This window comes from Acartia tonsa, chromosome 6, assembly GCF_053477335.1.
Source record: "Acartia tonsa isolate MP-2025a chromosome 6, ASM5347733v1, whole genome shotgun sequence".
NCBI classification, from domain to species: domain Eukaryota; kingdom Metazoa; phylum Arthropoda; class Copepoda; order Calanoida; family Acartiidae; genus Acartia; species Acartia tonsa.
In genome coordinates, this window is record NC_137265.1 from 29512009 (window position 1) to 29535433 (window position 23425).

The 23425-nt window shown below is 30.9% G+C and overlaps 1 protein-coding gene across 1 annotated transcript; it reads right to left on the bottom strand.

The window, feature by feature from the left end:
* Positions 1-53: 53 nt before the first annotated feature.
* LOC145322342 (tektin-3-like) lies at positions 54-23177 on the bottom strand. The gene is made up of 16 exons (XM_080164307.1): positions 23151-23177; positions 11647-11705; positions 11341-11454; positions 10904-10988; positions 10699-10806; positions 10248-10320; positions 9547-9692; positions 8267-8404; positions 6044-6167; positions 5403-5472; positions 3449-3504; positions 3031-3096; positions 2486-2586; positions 1955-2063; positions 1575-1643; positions 54-1154 (listed from the first exon to the last, which is right to left on the bottom strand). Exons 3-16 carry the CDS (start codon positions 11438-11440, stop codon positions 1023-1025), a joined length of 1377 nt encoding a protein of 458 aa, XP_080020433.1. The 5' UTR covers positions 11441-11454; positions 11647-11705; positions 23151-23177; the 3' UTR covers positions 54-1022.
* Between the last annotated feature and the right edge of the window lie 248 nt (positions 23178-23425).

Here is a 23425-nt window from a genome sequence, read left to right on the forward strand (position 1 = left end):
GAGAACGCAAACAGAAACCTTATAGAGAAACTATGCATTTAAAAAAAAACTAATTATCAATGAAGGTATATATTTTGAGAACGTTTTAATAGCAACAACAATTAATCTATTTTAGTAATACATGCCAATTTTATAATAATATAATAATAATACTAATTAATTACATTTATAAATACAATATTTATATATAAGTTCATTTTGCATAACTCTGTGATTTTCCCTTACAAACTATAACAAGGATGAGAATTAATCTAAACAATACAGTACAGTGTATATTACCATATTTTCAATAATAAAAAGCATAATTATAGCTGGTTAGCCCAAAAATATTCTAGCAAGCAAAGCTATTTTGAAATAAGTGTGAGGTTTGTGAATTTTTATTAAATTTTTGGTAGATTTTTTTGTTGATAGGTTTCGTGTTTTTAAAATCAACCTCTAATTGTATTTATGGCTTTTGGTAATATACCAGCTATTTTAATTTATTTACAGTATAACAATAATTAATAAATACATGTAGACATAAGCATTCGGGGGCAATTTAAATTTATTACTGTATGTTAAAGTATTTATATCATTTTGATTATTTTTAAAAGACACTTTGGTATTTTAACCTTTTTTTTAAGGCTAAAAATGGTTTTATTAATTGTATCTTTAAGATATATTTTTTTTGTATAAAAAGACTATGTTATAAGTTGCCTAAATTTGTCATAAAAATGGCAGTGAATACGTTTGTTCTATTGATCTAAGTTTTGATTTTAAGTTTTTCAAAAAAAGTATGACGGTTTTGTTTATTATTAGAAACAGCTTTTTTTTAACCATCTTAAAGCATGTTTCAAAAGCTTAAATGATTTTCAGATGTTGTTGAAAGCTTTAAATGTAGATGTTTCTTTGAAAAAATAAATAATTATAAATTTTGAGTCAAGATTTCAATTTTTTTTAAACTTCTTATTTTTATTTCCAATTTTTAAGGATTAGGATTGGCTGTTGAAGAATCGAACCCTGACAAATATTTGAGACAAAAATTACAATTTAGTGGCCAAAGACACAACTGGGAACGACTTTCTCATGGAGAGACATTTTTCTCTGTCAATGAAAAGAGAGTTTGATTTGATTTTGAGATCATGCTCTAGACGAGCTTTGTTCTGGAGGAGATCCTGAAAATAGTTTTCATTAAAATAATCTTATCAAATTCAAACTTTGTTTGATTATTCCTGTGACAGTTGGGCACTATTAGGAATCTTGGTTACTCTATAAATGTTATAAGAAAGTCTGTCGGTCCACTTGGAATTTAAAACATATTGATATTTAATTTTTTAGAAAATAAAGGACAACGAGGTACAATGTTAAAAGTGAAGCATCTCAATTATTAGGTCCCAAATATGTATTTATTTCCTTAAACAGAAGTCCAAAACTTTCTAATTTTGCAACAAATTTACTGACAATAGTTTAGACTTATAAGACACTCTACAAGTGTTCATGTTCGTTTGTTCTACCGTCTGATTTAATCTTAAGCCCTATTTTACTAATAAACATGGGACGAGACATCTATTGAGAAATATAAGAACTAAATTTACCTGATGCGCCATTTCAGCTTCGTTGAGCTTTCTGTTCAATAGATCAATACTTTCTTGAATTTGTCCAACCTAAATATTTTTTTGAATAATTATTACATCAATAAAAAATAAGAATTGCAGCGATAAACACGATTACTAAATGATTAAAAAAAGAATGACAACTTCCATAAGTAGCAAAGATCTATAAAATCTAGGAAGGAAAAATTTTTTAATGTTTATATTTTTGCATAATGACTGACAGACCTACGGACACCAGGTAAATTATATAATGGAAGGTCAATAGTATAAAGCTGGAGGTATAAAAAAGACTACAAGACCGTTTAACCCATTTTTTCCTCCTTCGCTCTTTTTTTCAAGAACCTTTGTCTGTAAGTACTTACCTCTTCCACAAGTCTATGATGAGGGGGGTCTCTGCAGAGCTCCACATCAGGACGGTGGGATCTTGCCTCCAGACGTGTCTGGGCGACCTTCAGGGGGGCGCCCTTGTCCCTGGAATAAAATAGAATTATGTAAGGTGTATTGGATCTAGGATAATGGAATGTATTTGAATGTCATGATGATTGTGGTCCTAAATCAATCTTTGTCAGGCAGTAGAAAAGTTTGTTCTATCTTAGTGTCATTCTGTTCTCATTATCAGAATAGCGATACATAGTCATTGTCAGCATTAGTATCTGCTTTTAGAACAACTCTGTATTTATCCAGAGATATAATGGGAATAGACAATGGACAATATGGTGATGGACACCCCTTAAATATGATTACTCTTTGTAAACAAAGATAATTAGAAAGAAATTTTGGATACTTCTAGTTGTACCAACCAATCAAGATTTAATGAAGTTGTCTAAAGTTTTTCAACTAACAAATGAAATTTTTTTTTTATAATTTTGGGCCCATACTTCTCTGATAGTTACCTGATAGCTTTCTTAAGATGTTCAATATGTTTCTCTTGATCATAGATTTCTTGCATGCACTTACTAAGATGGGACTGCAACTTGTTGTGAGCGTCATTAGACTAAAATATGTTTAATTTAGATCTCTAATCATACATTTTACCAGCGGCAAAGGAGTAGTTTAAATCTTTCTGTTTACTTGAATGACCATGCTTTGCCAGTAGGATCATACCTGGATCTTAAAAAAAGGTAAGACTACCTATATTTCCTAGTAAACATTTCTAGGTTAAATATTTCTTTAGATTAAAATTATTTAGATAAAAGGTTAGGAAACGGCTATCAAATCGAACTCAATAAAACTACCCAAAGTTTTTGATCCAACGAATAAGATATGTTGGTTGCAAAACTTTAGGTACCAGTGTAATTTACAGTACAGTAATCTCTCCTTCTCTCATTTTTACCCACTTTAATGCTTTGTTTATGTCATAAAACATATTTTTGTGTGTAATTTTCACAGTATGATTTACTGGTGTCCCATGGCCACAAAGTTGAATTAAAAAATTTACCTCTGTAATTCTTTGTTGGAAACTCATGTTAGTGTTGCTCCAGTGTGACCACATCTCATTAGCACACTAAAATAATAATATTTTGTACTTATTTTATCAGATAATTGTATTATTAATTAACAACAATATTACATACTGGATCTTAATTTGATTTTCTAATTTTTCTCTTTTTTTAAACAATAAATCTTTTTTACTTAATTTTTAGTTTTTGGAGGGAGAGATACTAATTTTAATTTTAGACATCTACTTATTATTCTAGTAGATATATTTTACTATGAAAAAAGAGAAAAAGTCACGAATAAGATAACATATAAAAGGATGGTGAGAGAGGGATGGGGATACAGAAGTAACAAAACTAATTTACTCTCTAACTAGAAAATGTTCATAATGTTTGATAAATGGTGGATATGTTAATTACCTGAGTAATGAGATTGTCAACCTCTCCACGTAGACGCTGACTGGCAGATCTTGCAGCTAAATAGAATGATAATTGTAGAGTAGATGCACTACTATTCAAATTAACCTAAATAGTTCGAGAGAAAAAAAATTCTACACTCATATGTGTATTGAGCGATTGACGTGCATAATCATGAATGAAATAAAAGTCGCGCTATTAGTTTAAAACGCATGTTAAGAAACAAGTATTATATATTGGATTTGACAAGATTTATATATGTTTCATTGACATATGCCTGTTTTAAAACATTTATTTATTAAAATAAAGACAAAGTTAATTATGATGAAGTTACGCTTATCAAAAAAGTATTTATAATAGTAAAGCACTTGTAATTCTTTTGTAAAGCAATTTATACAATTTTCTAATAAGGGATTATTTATTTTCTATAACAAAAAATCCCCAATAACAAATTACAAGTTACATAATAGCCTTGGTACTTACAAGGACATTCCTATACATGCAAAAATTTAATTATTTTCTTTTCTTGGACATAGATTATTAGATAGTGGCAATAAAAAGATATCCAAGGCCTTAACATTGAGGTGATTTTTTTACTCCTATCATAGACCTTGAGAATGACAAACCAAAGGGTGAAGAAATTGTTGATGCTTTTTTGGATCATGGTTATTCTAGAAAGCTGATTGCAACCATATAGCTGAATGTCATGTTATGTGCGCAAATTATTGAAACTGGCATGGATGGCCTACAAATAATTTGGAACAGCCAATACTCAATTATGCTCAATCTTTCATAACACGTAAATGGGTGAAAAAATGCTCTAAGTTCATTATTGAATCTTGGCTTTCTTTGCATTATTTGTAGGCCTTTCAATGTTTAAGTTATAATGATATAAATACATAACATGTTACAAGACTTTGTATTTGTGGTATGGTATGTTTTAAAGAATATTCCCCCTGTAACCACTTGTTCTGCTATTCTTTAGTTTCAATGCTACATACTTTAGTGCTTTTAGCTTTATGATAGTGATATAAAGTCTGAAAGTAAAATAGCTGCTAAACAACATTTCTAGGTAGGTTTGATAAATGTTTAATTTGAATAAAAGAGTTTCTTCTTCAACAACTTGAAAAGGACAAATTCATCACTTATTGTCCAAACCCTATTGATGATTACATATATCTTGGAATTTTGTAACTTATTCTTTAAAATGCTAAATGATCATTTTACAATGATATGATTTTGTATATACCTTATGAATATAAATCAGATGCTTACTTTGTAATTTTTGTTACTTTCAAAGCTAGGCAGTTTATTATTCAAGGTAATAAAATAAAACTGGACTCCATTGAAAAACTAATATTTTTTCTATTAATAATTCCTTAATCATAGACAAGCAATATTTTTATTAAAACTTTTTATGTTCTTTATTAGTTTTCAGTACTTTGTTTATACTTTTGTTACAACTTTATCCTACAATCATTACTTGTTCTAAATCATATAATTACTAATTTTGAGTTATTTTATATATTATTGATATATAGGTATTGGATAGCGTAATATTAATTTCTATTTTGATTCATATAATACTGGGAAATGTAGTATATGTAGTAAAGGTCTATGTTTCCAAACCATAAATTGCTATTTTCAATGAAAAATTACTCCAAGTAATAATAATCATGAAATAATCTACTTTGTTTTAGCCTGAGGTTGCATATTTCAGCTCAAACTAAATAAATCTTTATTTCTTTGTCAACTTTATATAAATCTTTACTAAATTTACAAAATGATTTAAGGCAAGCCATTATATTTGAAGTTTCGTAGAAACCAAATTATTTGAAGCAAATTTTTTAAGTCACTCAAATATAGAACTTAAAAGTAGACTTTCAACATCACCAAAGAAACTTAGATTATAATTTTTAATTGACAGATGAAAAGGATAGATAACAATTAAACTTACATTGTGAAGCTTGAATATTTCTGTTGCTGAAGTCTGCCCATGTCTCTGGGATACTCACATTGGGGTCAACCTATAAATGTCACATTTTTTGTCACAAATATTGCAAATATTTGTTTAGCAATGTGCACTACATTCTATATTAAGGAGTTGGCCCTTAAAAAAGTGAAATCATAGTTTATCTAATAACTTATACTTTCCAAAATCATACGTTGTTGTATTGTGCTGACCCTTGTATTGGGTTTAGATACATCCACAGGATGTGAAAGAATGTGTTTAGCATGAGCTTTACACCTAGTCATTAGATGGACAATTCACCACTGGAACTTACTTATAATTTGTTCATACCTGATTATGACAGGTGTCCTGCTATTTTCACACAAATGAATGAATATGTTGAATTTTTTAACAAACATTACTATATGTATTTAGTCATAGAGTAGATTTACTATTGAAAGAAAATATACCTGTCAAATGACAAATTTTATGTTAATGGCAAAGTCCTTTAAACAGTGAGCTATGATAATTTAACCCCTATTTTTAAAGTTGGGTATTACACAAAAATTATCAGATAAACAAATATAAAAATTGTCAAATTTCTAACTTATAGTTTAAAGGATTATCTCCATAGGCTTCATATTTACCTTCTCAATACCCCCATGGAGATTAATAGCTCTACTTGTATTCTGTAGATTATGGCAGGTATGATCTATACCAATACTATGATCCTTGTTAGCTAGATCTCTCTCTAGCTGGTGCCTAGCATTCCTGCAATTTTAGAAAATATTAATCATCATTGAGCTTACCTTCTCAATTCCACCGTGTAGATTTATAGCCCTACTGGTATTGGTTAGATTATGACATGTGTGGTCGATACTAATACTATGGTCCTTGTTGGCCAAATCTCTTTCTAGCTGATGTCTAGCATTCCTAGATACAAATAATATATCTTTATATCATTTGTGACAGGTAGACAATAATTTTAATTTAAAAAACTTACTAAGCTTTGCTATGTCACAAATATTTTTGTGAATAATGCATTTGAAAAATCAAAATATTTTAAATTTTGTATTTGTATACTTCTTTTTTCAATATTTTATCAGTGATTGGTGTGTTTATCAGATTTTTTGCATTGTTGACTAATATTTGCACAATTTATTTTGAAAATTGACATAAAGGTCAATTCTAAGAAGCATAAAAGAAATAAATACAATTTGATGACATAACTAGTTTTGTTTCTAAAGTTCACATTAATAAGTTTTCAATTTTCACAAAATTTTTGAAGTAAAATATACTAAAAAGCAGGGTAAATAACCTCTTTAATGGAAAATAATATTTTTGTTTTGATATCAGAAAAATGCAGAAATGTGGCCAAACAGATTGTTCAAGTTATTATTCACTTTAACTTCTCCAGAAAAAATACCTTTTGCAGAAAATTGTCTGTAAACTTTTATCAAGAAGAAAACTAGCAAAATTTCTTTTTCTAGTTTTTTTTCAATTTCTTGCTTATCTATCTATGTTTTTGCATAAACAATTAACAAAAGCTTTTAATAATACTTTGGAGGATTAAGTTAAAAAGAGAGATGGAAGAACTGTTTTTTTTATGAGTATTTCAAAATTTTTTAGCAGTGCCCTTCTCTTTGTCTCGTCATTACTTTAAACCTTCAATAGATAGAAAACTGAATATAAAGCAGCATTACAGACAGATGGACAGACAGACATAATCACTTATGGGATAACTTCAATAATTATAAAATGTTGAGATGTTTAATGATAAATGATTTTTGTACAAAAAAGTTAAATGTGAAATAAGCCCTAGTTTGGAATTCTCTATAAAATAAAGTTAACTTGTTATAAATAGAAGCAAAACCTTGGTTATTTATTGAATTACTGTCATCTTTAATTCAATAACACTGCATTGTTGAAAATATAGGCTCTTTTTACCTGTATATCACATTTATAGAGGTATTTTAAACTAGATTTAAAGAAAAATATCTTAGGTACTACAGGTTTATTAAACATTTGTTTGTGTATTTTTTTATAAAACAACTTTTTTATTAATATCTAATATGTATTCCTTGAAATTCTTAATTTGAGAGATGTGAAAAAAGGAAAAAAATATATTTGTATTTTTATCATTTTATTAATATCTTTATTTTGTTTTGTCCTACAGTGGAGATTATTTTGGCTGTCTACCCTCCAGACAGTTTAATGACAGGTTGTGCCAGGTAAAAGCTGGATGATTGGACAACTTTTCAACCCAGTTACAAGTATTTTCAGGCAAGGATTTAATATACTAAGAAAAAGTTACAAATTATGAAGAATCTTTTAATGAATATATTTACTGTTAAATTATTTAGTGTTATGTAATTTCTCTAGATGACAGAATTTGGGGAAAAAATATGCTTTACTTGTAACCATTGTAACAGTTACATTTTAGTTTTCAAGAAATTTTGAATAATTTGTATTTTCCTATTATTTCAAGCTATTGAAGTACAACTCGTGCAGCTTAGAAAAATTTATAAAAATATATTAAACATGAAAATATGAATTTTTAAATCTATTTTTCTCCTTTCTATTTTTCATTTTAAACTAGAATTTAGGTTCGACCTTAATTGCCATTCTAAATCAAATAAATGGAATACTTTTTAGATATACATTACATAGTGTCATATTGTCTAATTCACTACCTTTTTTTTGGTTGACATTAACTTTCACCAGTCTTTTACTAGTGTATCACATTATACAATTATAAGAACCGCAAATTATCACAACAGCATAAAATATCTCTTTCTATTTTCTTAACAAACAACACCTTATATTTCACCCATGATCCTTATAATCTACCTGACCTCTACCAGTTGTACCTGTTAGTGCCCAGCTGTTGGTTGACCTGCTCCAGAGTCCTCTTCATCCTGTCCTGGCAACCCTTGATGTTGTCCACCTCTCTCATCAGCGAGTTCTCCACCCCATCGTTAACCATGTCGATGCCCTTACGTCCCTCCCTGAAGTTATTATTCATATTTTTACCTAAGAATAGTTATTTATCGCATCGTATTATAGACGGCTATCCACGGATATTAAAATGAAAAATTATTAACAATAATTAAGATAAAAATCATAAGATTAAAACCAGTTTTGTTAGCCCCTAGGGGGCCGAAGACCCAGGCTAACAAAACTGGTATTAATCTTATGAATTTTATCTTGATAATTGTGGACAATTGTCTGTACAACGATGCTACATATTAATTTCAGTATGGTTGAGAACCGATTCTAATCCAACGGACAATAATCGGTTTCGAACCTATACTAGAAAAAGTAGTTTTTTATGCTTTCAGTAGATAAATAGTATCCTTGTTTCTTGTAATAATAAATACAAAATTTATTTTTTAATTCTATCTCACTAAAATAACATGTCATGTCATGTTGATAGCCTTCTAACAATCCATGAAAAGAAATAGAGATAGGGTGTTTTTTCAGCCCCCTAGTATCTTAATAACCACTGGATTGTTTAATTTCTCTTTCACAGGAAATTTGCATTGGTCCTTGGAATGTTTTTATATTTTCCTTTTCAACACTCCAAAATATTATCTTTACAAAACTAGATAAATAACCCAAAAAATTGTTGACAAAAAATAAGGTTTCTCATAGGTTAGAATTTTTCTTTAGTTTGAGTTTTGTGCTTAAAATAATTTGAATACTATTTAGGTCAGATCATAGTCGATAATGGTTGCATTAGACAAAAAAGTTTTAACCAATTTTATGCTCAATTTTACAGACAACAACTTTGCAAACCTTTTACAATCAAAGTTTAAGTTAAAAATTTTGTGGAAAAAAATTATATTTTAGATTTTTAATATCTACTTCTACTAATTCATTCTACACTTTTTTTATAGGTAACCATTAATCTATAAATTAAACTGCCAAAAGCGCCATGGAAAGGATTTGATTTCTCTTAGACTCTTGATATTTTTTTGTCTTCTAAATATACTAGCTTAAATTACTTTTTATTGGAGCCAAAATAATGATCTTAACTCAAATAAAATTAATCTTTTCATGAGGGATAGGGATAAAGGTCACACAAATTTATCTCTATGAAAGATCACAAAACCTTTAAAACAAAACAAATGGCCGCCTCATAACTAACCTGTGATAGATACACTCCGAGTTGACGCGCATAGGACCCTCAGTCTCTGCGAGAGCGCGCTCCAGGTTCTTGCGCATGGTCTCCAGCTGGTGAGTCTCGTTGATGTTCCTCTCCAGCTCACTCTGGATCTCTGACCGCCAGAACGTCTAAAACAAGGACAATTATTGCATTCCATCGATTGTAGCGTAAGACGTGGTGATTGGTTCTAATCATGGCCTAATAGTCAGAGTTAGGAAAAGTCTTGGTCAAAAAGTCGTGGCAACTCTTTATGAAATACAGTTAGGATATAAATATTAGGGTTCTGAAATCAAAGGGTAAGTTGTCTGTAAGGCTTTGGTTGTTAGTACATTGGGACCTACAATTAAAGTTCTTGCCCCATGTTATTAACCATTACCAGAGGTATTAATCACATATATAATTATGTTAATAATTAGTGCAGCAATAACAAACTTACAAAATTTTTGTTTAGACGCCTAAAATAAACTTTTTTTTCGTAAGAAAATGTAAAAATGACAAATTTTAATGTAAACTGATAGAAAGGGTATACTGGAATTTGTATTAAAATAATTACAAAGCAATTGCAAAGTAATAAAATATAAACAATTAGGACTTTTAAACAAATGGTCTATCAAAAAGGTCCTACTTTTACACATGGTAACTTAGAACTTCAAGATAAATGATCATACAATCAAAGATCCTACCTCGTCATGGAGCCTCTCTCCAAGTCTCCTGTCAGCATCTCGTTGAGTCATTACGGTCTTATCTTCCCTCTCTCTATAATAAACATTGTAAAAGTAACAGAATGGTTGTCTGTCTATGTGTAGCAATGGACCGATAAGGTCTTCCTATAAAGTGGAGCTTATTAAAAGTCCAAGGAAGATTTTTGATTTTTCGAAGAGAGGTTCCCCCCCCCCCCCGCCTCTTTTTAAAGTGCCCCTAGATGGCTAAATGATCAATCTCTTAAATGAACCAATAGTAACACGTAGTGTAGAAACAATCCGACCACTTTATTTAGTAACGAATTTTTAAAGATCCAATCATCAAAAAATTAATCTATTTATTAGTAATAAATCAAACATGCTATGTTTGTTATCAACAAACAAATATTATTTATTTAAATTTCAACCTAAAATCAGCTGATTAATATTGTACCTGATAAGTCTGACGGCTTCATTGCGCACTCTCTCGCTGTTGTTCCTACTCGCGTCAGCTGTATTGTAATGGTGGATGTTAGATGCGCTCCAGTCAGAGGTAGAGTACCTGGATAGATAGATAGATAATGATATATATTAGATAGATAGATAGATATATAAATATAAAGATAGATAGATAAATAGATAGATAGATAGATTTGTACCTGGTATAATTGGCCATCCTGGCAGCCTGAGTAGGCCCAGTTCCAATTACAGATGGAAAGTTTGTATGACCAGCATTTCCTAAACCTAAAATATTAATTTATTGTAAAAAGAAGGATGACAAAATCCATAAATTAGAAGCTCTAAAACAGACGGTAAGACAAACGAACATAAACAGTTGCAGAGTAAGAGAACTTATCTGACTGTACCTAACTGTTACAGAAATCATCCTGCAAAGTTTGAAATCGAGAGGACAATTATAACATGCCCAAATTAACGATAAATGCTTTCCGTTACTGACGGACATACCCTTATTATAGAAAAGCTTTGTTTTTAAAAATGCACTAATAATGTAAAAAAAACTGTGAAATGACATTTATTAGTAGAAAAGCTATTCTAAAAATCAATTGTGTTAATTATTTGGGTAAGGATTGTTTACCTGGATTTAGGCCATGGCTGTCCAGATAGTTGTTTGCCATTGGTGGCTTGGTGGCTCCGCCTCCAGCCCAGGGCATTGGCTTAGAATAGGCTCCAGACATCCTTCTTTCTCTTCCTATGTAAACAGATAGATGATTTATAGATAGGAAGATAGAAAACTTGGCACATTTTATTCCTGTAAAAATTTTCTTACAAATTTTCGATCTTTACTAGATCCACGCCATCTAGCTAAACAAGATGCGAAGATTTTGTTTCTGGTACCAAAAATCCAAAGAATTAAGAATAAAACTTTGATAGAATTGTTTACCTGTATTAAAACCTGCAGGCCTAGCTGGACCGTTCAACCCCTTCGAGTCTGACAGGGACCTAAACAAATATAAGATATCAGGCATACATATCTTCAATAATGATATAACCTACAGGTAGATCTATGTTAAGATACTTAATAAAAGCTTTCTGAACAAATACATAATCAAGAATAACACTTGATATCTTGTGACATGAACCAATACCTCGTAGATTTTTTAAAAAGTTTCACCCGGAATCTTACGGAATAAGATTTTAAAGATGTTAAAAGGATTTACTTTCCAAAAATTGATTTAATTGGAATATGGACAGGACACAAATTAATCCTTTTTCAATTTTTATGTGTAAAATTCTTCCAATCGGCTTTTGATCATTTGTAGATTAATCTAAACTCCAAAATTAAATTATCGAGGAAATGTGATTTTCTGAGCTGCTTTTTAATATAGATAGCTGAAAAATCTAGTGAAGATTCCAAAGGCCAGTGCCAGTCTATAAATTATTTTGTCCGTCTGTCTGATCTGTTTAATAGTTTCCTGATTTTCTTAGATTTTTAAAAATATAATCTCTATCTATGTTTTATATTTTTTCTATGACAACTCAACATATGCTCTGTAACTTACTTTGTCCGTTCGTCTATCCATATTTTTTTTATGCGTCGTTACTTATGGGTGTTTCAATCCTTGTTATGTGTTTAATTAAAAAATATCTGTTATTATCATACCTAGGTCTAAAAGATTCGGTCCCATTAAAATCATTTTGGTAGGTGGAAATATTCGACACTTGCATACCCGCCTTTTTTAACAGGGTGTGTATGTCAACCTATTTACCACCTAGTTTAACAGGGTCCCTCGGATTTTTACAGGACACAGTAGTTTAAAACTATAGAAATATCTAATTGACTTTTTGATAGATGCTTCAAAACTAAAAATGCAAGTTAGTTTTGTTATTTAATTATAAGATATAATATTTATGAAGGTTTTACTAGGTTGATTTTTATAACGAGAAAGAAGGACATATCATTAGTTGAATTCTAATATTTAAAATGCTAGACAGTTGTCATAATTGTGAATTATATGATAATATGGTATCACCAGCAATAGACCAGTGAATCTATTTTGTAGATATGCACAATGCACATACCTAAATTGATATAGATACACCTCTATAGACGTATATTTTGTGATTTGATTAATAGAAAGTATCAGACAGAAGATTTAAAATTAAAGTTCAAAACAAAATGGTCAATTTTCTCCATCCCTAAGCGGCTGGTGGGGTCAGATTTAGGTTCATAACATTAGCAGAAACCATTCAACTTTCTGAAAGACAATAACTTAAAATTTTAACTCAAAATATAAAAAAACGTTTTGATGTCAGCCAATTTAAAAAAAAATGTTAACAAAAATATTTAATTAATGATTTATCACCCTTTCAAACGTTTATGCTTTTTTTATAAACAAAATTAAATAGTATAATGGCCTTACATTTTATTTACAATTTTTCGTCAATTTAAGTTGCTAAATGGATCTCATTTATTGGTCAGTTCGTTCATCCAGTAGGAGGGGAGGAGATGGGGTAAAATTTACGGATGGAGGGCATTGTTATTTTAGACAGCTGCAAGTTTCACATCCAAGTAATAATATATCGCTTGTCAATATAGCCTATTATAAAGACTTATTATGTAATGTGAGTCACGACCACTTTTTAATAAATGCTATATGATCGACAAAACCCATCAAAATAGAAGGTCAATATAGATTTGACAATGTAATTTTTAGAAAATATTTTATTTATATAAAAGTTTTTTTTGGCATTGATTGTTTGAAGGTTGAGGAAAGACTAAACTCATTATTCCAGAAATTACGAGTCAAAAAAAGTAAAGTAAGGCTTGGATGGAGAGAGAGAAAGAAGTAAATGTATTGAGAGGGGAATAGAGGGGAAAGGGGGGGGGGATAAAAAAATGTCGAAGAATCCCTTTAATCACTAATGGACCATAAATTTACCCCTCTTACTCAGTTTTCATTTACATATCTTTTCCTGTATTCTTTTTAAAGCTCCAGCTTTGCTGGGATATCCTAATACCATCTATTCCCATTCAAATAGTATTTCAAATACTCTTATAACGCAATATAAAATGAGGGGGGGTTATAAAGGTGTTTCAGTTGGCAATTTGTGGGATATTGTGAGAAATGCAAACTCAATAACTCGTAATCCGCCCCTTTACCTGAAATTGCGCCCCTCCCTATCACGCCCTACCAGGTAATTTGGATTGGAGTGGTGGCACTGGAAAAAATACCAATACCTAGCGAGGTAGGTCTTTAATCATCACCACCCCCTCCCCTCCCCAATCCCCAGCCATCTTTTATCCTTTTCTGTCAATACTCTATTCCTCCTTTTCTCTCTTTCTTTCTCCCCTTAGTATTTATTCTATTTATTTCTCTTTTTTTCTTTTCCCTGTTTACTTTTTTTGCTCTCTTATAGGCATTAAACTCTCTTTTTGTATTAATGCTTTTTGATATGCCTTATAGTCTACCAGCGGGTACACACCTAGAAACCTCTAGGTGCACTTGAGGAGGGGATAGTTGAATTTTATAAACCAATATTTTAGATTAGATTTAAATTTTTTTGTTGGGGGGGGGGGGGGTAATTTTTATAGGGGCGATTTCTCTTGGGAGGGTGATGGTACCCTCCCCTTAAATAGTTATAAACCTTCCCGGTACCTATGAGAAGTTACCCTGCAAAGGAGAACCCTATCGTTTTAGCGGTTGCCGAGATCCTTCGGTACAAACATTCACGCAAACACACAGACAAACAGAAAGACATCATATTACTAAATTATAATAATAAATCTTTTTTCTCATTTATTTTTTGAAATATCTATATCAGATACCTATATGTTTACTTTTAAAGTTTTATTTGGTAGTTTAGAGAACACAAATTTTATCCCTATTTTAGGTTAGGTAAAGGTTAGAAGAGTACCGCAGATATAGGACCCAGTTATGATAGAGCTGTATAGGGTTAACGCTCCCGCAGGGGCTAGAAATATGATTTTACAAATTTAAAAAATGAGAGACGGATTTAGTAGTCCAACTATAGGTATGAGTAAAAGCACCTTTAAAAAATTGGAATTGTACCACCCCAAAAATAGATAAAATGAAAAGAAACCGTAAAATAAAAGGAAGAAATAGAAAAAGGAAAAGGAGAGAGAAAAAAAGAGAGAGAAATCACCATGACCTTATTCTCAAGTGCCTTGCTCAATAAAGTAGTGCTTTGCTGTAATTGAAGCGATTTCTTGTGTTATTATATATCCTCAAATCACAGTAGAGTCAAAGTCCTATGTTCTCTTATTTTCTAATGTTATGTTTTTGTTTGAAAATATCTTAGGAACAACTTTTAGTGCACCAAGGTTTTTTTTCAGAAGGGGAATTATTCATTGTGATAGGACAAGGAATGATATATTTATCCATTCCTATTTTACGTAGGGCTCGACACCCGTGCATGCATAACCTTAAAATTTAATCCTGCTTGTAAGCAAAAAAAAAAGAAAATTGTTAAAAGATGATCTATTTATGAAAAGGTTTAAAAAAAATTTAAAATCGGATCATAAACGCCAAAGATATGGGGGAAAATGTGGAAAATAAAAAAAATAGCCTAAAACCTGCTAAAAAGCTGTCCGACAGCCATTGATGTTTTATAGTTAATTGTGCGACACAATAAAAACTGTCCCGAATTTGTATTAATTTTGAGGAACACGTCAATTAATTGTGCTCCTTAAGGATGGGAATGTTGTCAAAAAATTTCAGCATTCTATCTTTTATAGGAGCTGAGTAAATTCCACTTTCCCCATAGCGTTACGGAATGACGAACGGACGGACTGACTGACGGACAGACAAAGTGAATTATAGAGTAGCTTCGCTACTAAAAACAGTAAAATATCTATAGGGTTACTGTTATTTTACGTATGTTTTATTTACAGATTGAAAGACTACTTTTTTGGAGTAGCTACGCCATAGGCGTCCAAGGGGGGGGGTAATGGGCCATTTGGCACCCCCAAACGATTTTAAAATTTTGTTAACAATACCCCCCCCAAAAAAAAATTACCCCTACCTTGGGGGTGCCCAAAATAAATGTTCTTTAAAAAAAAATTTTGGGGGGGGGTATTTACCCCCCCCAAATTGAATGTTCTTAAAAAAAAATTTACTGAAAATTTTTTTTTTGGGGGGGAGGGAGAAATCCCCGCCCCACCCCCCCTAAAAAAAGTCATAGTGTGACTCGAGCCTTGAGGTGTAATATATTTTATGTTCCTTGTTTAGTCTCCCAATAGTTAATGAAAAGTATATCCTAAATGGCTTTTGATGGTTTATTTTAGGATAGGTTATATTGGTTTAGGTGATTGCCCCACATGGTTAAGCAATTGGCCCCCCGCAGGGGCTAGAAATAGGAGAGAAGCTTGTGTGAAAAAAACGAAGAAACGCCCCTTAAAGAGCGTTGCCACAAAAGGGACTATACCCCAATATAGTCCAACCAGTTAAAACAGTTCTTAACCATGATAACAAAAAATTTAATAGTTTGATCATGTTTTATTTGCTTGGGCCTTTATAAGGGCTAAAACCATCCCGGGGATCTATGATGTAATTGTAAAGCACTGAAGATTCCATAAAATAGATACCTAACTAAATCAAATATTTCATTAAATAATGAAAAAGAATTTCTATAGGCGATTTCTTTTGGGAGGATGTCAGGGTGTCTCAAAACTAGTTATAAAACTTACCAGGACCTATAAGACGCTTCACTTTAAAGTATAATCATATTAGTTCATTGGTTAGTGAGTTAATTATTGTATTTTTATGTTCTAAAGAATGAGATACTACTATATATTTGAATAGTAGTGGCGCCCTTAGCATCTAAGAACTCGAGTTTTCTAAAGGGTAAAAAGGGAGGAGAAAAATAGCCTAAAACCACTCAAAGGATTGACCTATAATAGTGTGGAACCATCATGGGATCTATGTGAAGCTTTCCTAAAAAGGAGAACTCAGTATTAAAAGTAATGAAATCTGAAGCTATAGTCAAATAAACCTTACTTACTACTTTATGTTATAGGATAGTACTTATTAACTTAATAGATTAGGTAGGTGCTTTTTTTACATAATTAAATTACCCCCCCCAAAAATTTTACCCCCGGGGTAAATTAGTTTGGGGGGGTAATTACCCCCCCCAACAGATTTGGGGGGAGTATTTACCCCCCCCAACAGACTTTAGGGGGGGTAATTACCCCCCCCAATCAAATTTTACCCCCGGGGTAAAAATTTTGGGGGGGGGTAAAAAAAAAATTTCGGCGCGCTTCGCGCGCCATTTTACCCCCCCCAAACACGAATTACCCCCCCCTAAAATTTTTTACCCCCCCCAAAAAAAAAAGCTTGGACGCCCCTGAGCTACGCTTCCAAAAAAGGATATAAGAGGATGAATAAAAAAAGGAGGAAATATGAAGTATACTTCAATAGGGGAATAACACTAATGGTGATTAATCACGGATTCAGTTTTTATTCCAAAAACGATTCGGGTAAAACCTAATAAAATAATGCATTTTTTGATATGTTCGTCTAGAAAGACAGATCTCAAGTGAACGTTGATTTTGATTTTTATGTTTTCATAAACGCTTTCTGTTGGCTCTAGAGTTTTAAGTCATTTTTGTTAGGGTTATAAATCCATACCAAAATTAAAAGATTTGATAAAACATCAAAAAATGGAAATATCTGTAATATGATTTTTGTTTTAATAAAAGAACTCTATAACAACTAACTTTTAAAGTGCTTTTTACTAATTCTTATACTCTCACCCCCCTTCTTAAATTTTTCTTCTCAGAAGACGTGACCATGCACGAGGTTAGAACAAGTTATTTTTCAAGGATAATAACAAAGTTATTATTGACCCGAGAAGAGGGATTATTATTAGAATAGCAGTTGTATTGTAGGCCTTAATTAAACAAGGATATTTGAATTCAAATTAGCGAAGCAATGAAAACTTAGTTTTCAAGGAAAGTAATTGACCCGAGCAAAGGGATTTATTATTAGAATAGCAGTTGTATTGTAGGCCTTAATTAAACAAGGATATTTGAATTCAAATTAGCGAAGCAATAACATTCTTAATTAATAAAAGTTATTAACCTTAGAATCGTGTAGAAGTATAGTGGGCATTAGAATAGTGTTATAGTATAGTAGGCCTTAATTAAACATGGATATTAAGAAGGCCTTTATTGTTTCACAGCAATAACAACCAAAAATATGATTGTTGATATCTCTGCTTGTACATAAAGATCTAGCTAACAGCTACAATGTTCTTTTTTTGGAACTCTTTTTGCTCTTTTTAGGTTATATTTCTTTGGGAGGTAGCACCTACTCTGATATTCGAAAATTTGTATATGAGAATTATAATAGTGTTCAAACCTTGGTCTTAGTGTATTTTTTATTTTATTTTGAAAGACTATCGCACAACATAAACTCTCATACAAATAACATAGATTCATGAAAATTAAAATGTTGTTGTTTAAACAGTAAAGACTTTAATATTTCCTCTTAGTGGATTGAAAGTATACATATATTATTTTTTTAGTCTAAATATTTTACTTATAATGTAATGTTTTATCTATAGTATAGATGTATATACAGGCAACTACCTCCCTTCCTTTTTCAAAGACCTCATTCGTCTGCTTCTAAATTATTTTCTGCTACTTGTCTGTGTTAATATAAGCGACACCATTGGTTGATTTTCAATGACCAATAGAAAGGTTGCACAAGGCGGTTGCGATGTGGAGATACAGTTATTTAATCCTTTCTCCATCTAATGTTTTACTCTAATGTTTTATCATATACTTATTTTGTTGTTGTAGACTTTTTCCTCTAAATTGCGATGAGAAAGATTTCTAACTGAATGCTTTTTAAGCAATTTAAAAATCATAAAAAAGCAGGTAAATATATTGATCAAAATGGCCCACCTATATAATGCATTTTAACAATTAACCATCTAAATTTCAACTAATTTTAACAAAATTGTCATTTACAAGTATAGTTTCAAAGAATTATGTTGTGTCTAACTCCTGAATAAAATGCTGCAGCAACCCTTGCCTAACTTCCAGCTGTTATTATTATTCATAACCAAAACTGGAACAAAACTTTTAGGGAATTTTTTGTGGCTTGTGGATAATTTTGTCTAATAATCAGGGATCTCGAGGGATAAGACTTAAGGACAATTAAAAGTATTCACGCTCTCAATTATAATGAACAAAATTAGTCCTCTTGTAGATTAACTTTTAGTGGAAATGTTTTAAATCTGTTAGTTTTTTTCCCCAATTAAGATTTATTAAAAGTGCCCAAAAAAACTATGAAGACAATAATAATTTGCAGTGTAATATCCCTCCCTCCCTGCAAATATTGCATCTTTGTATTTTTGTTTGTGTTTGTACGGCCATGACCTAGAAACTTTTAATTCTAGTGACAGCTGAAGCATGTATACCAATTGAAATAAATATAATCTTTATTTTATAAAAACAACAACAGATTGCATTGAAACAAAATATAAAGCATGAATAAAAAGACTGAAATATTATTCTAGTATGTTTCAAATATCTTAGTTAACATACGAGAACTAACATTCGCTTAAAACCGAAATGAAAAATCCACCTAAAAGATAAAATTTCAAAATCAAATGCTTTTCGAATGTCAAGCTGGTTAAAAAGGTGAAATTAAGATTATATTGATTTTAAAATTATCATAATTATTCTATGAAAAATCTTCGCACGTTTGCCAAAACGTCAAAGTAATTAAAATAAAACGGCTGAATATTGAATATAAAAGCATTAATAAATGCTAGCCAAGAAAAAGTCACACTCATTGATTTAATTACATTAATTAAAAATTATTCGAAGATAATCTTGTTTTGTGCCAATTTTCTCTATTCTTGCTACAAAATTATAACACTGTCATTTGTATCAAAACTATTGTTATAAATGCTGCACTACATATGGACAATCTATAATACAAAGTAGAACGATGTCTGTCTGTCCGTCTGAAGCTTAAGATCTCGGTAACCGCTGAACCGAATGGGCTCTACTCTTGAGGGAATATACTTACTTTTCCTGTGGTGGTTTTAAGCTATTTTCCTGGGGTGTGGGACACCCCCCACCAAAAAAAAGTTATTAAAAGAAAAGAAAGCGTTATGTATAACCCATAAAATTATGGTTCGCAGCACCAAAATATGTTTTTTTTCAATATGTTCGAAATAAGTGGTTGCATCTGCAATTTCTCTAAAATTACCTCTTGGGGCAAAGCCGCTAGCCGAAGCCGCTAGCACTCTATAATTCATTATGAGTGTATTCTGTCCGTCTATCGTGCTTTGTTACTTATGTTATGTTATTGTTATTAATGGTATCCTTGTTTAAATTAATTTCCGTCAAGCTTATTTGTAGCCGTCTGAATTTTGTCGATAAAATCAATGGCCATAGTTAAGATTGGATTAAATAGAATGTTTTATTATAACTTTTTATAAACAGCTGATTTTTATCCTGTCTTAATGGAGAAGGAAGGGTTAGAAAAAGAAAAGTGGAAAGAAAAAAGGAAAGGGAAGCAAAGAAGAGTGCAAAGGACAAGCAAAATACTTATAATTCTTAAGGGATAAGACAATGAACGCTAAATTGATGTAAATCTGCATTACTGATAAAAATTAGCCTGTAGATTGAAATTATTGTTTTGGATTAAAAGTTTGATTTACCCATTGTCTTACAACAAAAGAAAATAAGAAAGCATTTATAAAACTTTATGTACCAGAGTAATTTACAGTCCAAGGTCTCTTTAAACTCTGGCATGGAAATAAGGTAAGCACCTGATTATGGACCTACATCAATCCAACATCCCGTCAATGATATAATATTACTTTAACTTTAATATTTGTATTTAAGTATCATATGTACTGAATATTACATAAACATTGTATTAAGTACTTTCTTATTCCTTTTTCCCTATGGTTAGTTGAGTGGATATTATTGATAAAACTTGTGCAAATTGTAATAACATCAAAACTAACTTCAAACGGTGTTCATTTACGTACGCGAAAAGTAACATAGAAAATTAGCATATTTAAACTTTCATAATTGTGTTAAATGAAAGATTTGTGTTAATTATGGTCATATAATTAACGCAAATATGAAGAATATTAACATAATTGAAGTTCTAATTGCTTTTATAGCAAGTATTGATTATGTAAATAAACAAGAAATTTTGCCGAAAGAAAGGAACACCACTCCAACAGTTGACTAGGGATAGGTCAGAATTTGGTTTAGAAACTTTTAGGGACAAAAACATAGACGGGGATAGATTTTCTGAATAAAACACTGTACTTTAAATTATACTGGTGCCAAAAGTTTTATAAACTCATTGTCAGATTCATTTGGCTTAAAAACTTTAGGGACATTTTAAAAGATCCTAATTGGGTTGTTCAAACTATCTAATCAACAGAAGGAGTGATTTTGCCTATCAAAGTTAAAAAAAATTATCGTTTATTATAATGCTGCTTAAGATCCCTAAAATTTAGCGCTACATTCGAAAACATTGACTTACAATAAAGATAATTATGTTGATCATAAGAATGACTTCCATTAAAAATTGTTACATCTAAGCTCTATTGTTATCAAAACTATTTAGTGTACATATTTATCAGTAAAAAAACATTATGAATAGATAAATAAATAAATTTTCAACTAAATAAATGATTTTCTGATTTTTTTTATTCTCTAAGCACAACCCTAAATTTACTTGAGCTATAAAAAATAATTTAGCAATTTCCTTTTAAATGTAAGAATTCCAGAAATAAATCTCACCACCCCCCCCCCCCCACACCAATGTCCCATAATTCAGTCAAAATTTAAAACTTGAAATTATTGAAGGGAGGGTAGATTTTGTCCTTGAAATATCTCGAATACTTGAAGGAGTCCTAAAATTCTTGGGGTAGGGGGTTCAAACCAACCAAAAAACTGGACATTGTCACAATGTTGTTTTGCAATGCAGTCCCCTAGCGGCCAGCTGACCCCAAAACACAAATTTAAAATACTTTCCCATAAAATAGCATAGAACCCATAAAATATTTTATTGACAGCGGAAATGCCTTAGCGACTTCAAGGGTGTAAACAAAATGGGCAGGTACCATTTAAAACATGTTAATGCCAAGCAGTTTTCGGGGCTATATTTGGCTGATATTTACATCGACAAAATGACATTTAACGCTTTTTTGATAATAACAATATTACTCAACATCTTTTGTTGGTATAATGATAAAACCATGTAGATGAGAACCAGGGCTAATTTCTCTTGCTATTTTTGTTGCTAAAAATTATTTGCACGTGCATGGAAACACCTTTTTAGACAATCTTGTCATTTAGCAACTTTAGAAAAAAAACAAAAATGACTTTGACCAAATAATATTGAATCTTTTTGAACCAATTATTGTTTTTAACCTATCATGATGTAAAGAGATGCTACGATTCTGGATCTAAGAATAGTTATTCATCGCATCACATTAAAGACAGCTTTCCGCAGATATAAAATGAAAAATGATAAGATTAAAAGCAGATTTGTTAGCCCCGAGGGGCCAAAAGCCCTATTAATAAAACTTGTGAATTTTGTGATTTTTATTATAATATTCGAGGAAATTTGTCTGTAATGCTATACAATTCATGATTTTTCAGTATGGCTGAGAACCGGTTCTAGTATAGCGGATATCAATCGGTTTTGAACCATACTAGAAAAATGATTCTAAACTAGAAAGCCTGAAAAATATCAAACAATAAGAGCCAATAAGAAAATAAAGCTTATTGTTTAATTTAATATTTTGCCTATTAATAGGATGACTACTGAAAAAGTTATTACAAATATTTCTAAGAATGGCGGCAAAGTTTTTATTTAGAAAATTACTATAGAATAAAAAAATGAAATTATTACTATTTAAATTGGAACATTCATCATTTCTAATAAAAACATTATTATCTACCTATAATTCGCTTATCATATAAAAATGATTTTACATTTTAATAGGTTTACTTATACAATAAAACTACTTTTAAAAAATCCCTTGAATGGATAATTATATTTTTATTATTATTTAAAACATAAAATAATATGTTAAATAACCCAAAAACAAACAGTAAAGAAGCTTCACTATTACTAAAATATTGCTATTATAACACCCGCAATCCATTACTTAGACAGACTAAACACTGCAGAACTTTTCTGAAGCTTACTTAACCCAGCCTAACCCATAAAAAATAAATATGGGGGTGAAGGGTGGTCCATGGGCTGTATAAAGAAATTAGTCCAGGGATGGAAAGGCAAATGGCAGATAAATAATTCCTACAATTCTTTATTAATTTATAAGAATTTCACAAACTAGAATTGGGAATAAGAAATAATTTATCCGCTATTGTCCTCTCCCTGTATCCCTGGAGGATTATGAAATGAATCTAACCTGTCTCTCTTAGCACGGAGCAAGAGTAACTGTGTGAAGTCGGTAGGTCGGTACAGAGTCAGCGGGGGGAACCTTATGCTGTAACACGGTGGGGGGGGGGAACATTGGAAAAATATATAATCAACAAACAAAACCAGGCTAATCTTTATTTTTGCAACACTTTGAATTGGCGCTCCATATAATCTGTGATAATAAGTGTTATTAACAACATTAAAAAATCTTAGAAATTACAAATCATTTAAAAAACAAGGACAAATTTATCCTAAGGAGTACAT

Coding starts and splice junctions, on each gene's coding strand:
- LOC145322342 (XM_080164307.1), bottom strand. CDS start 11,440: ATGTCTGGAGCCTATTCTAAGCCAATGCCCTGGGCTGGAGGCGGAGCC. Junction 5,473..6,043: donor TCCATGGGGGTATTGAGAAG/GTAAATATGAAG, acceptor TGACATTTATAG/GTTGACCCCAATGTGAGTAT. Junction 1,155..1,574: donor AAGCTGAAATGGCGCATCAG/GTAAATTTAGTT, acceptor AACTATTTTCAG/GATCTCCTCCAGAACAAAGC.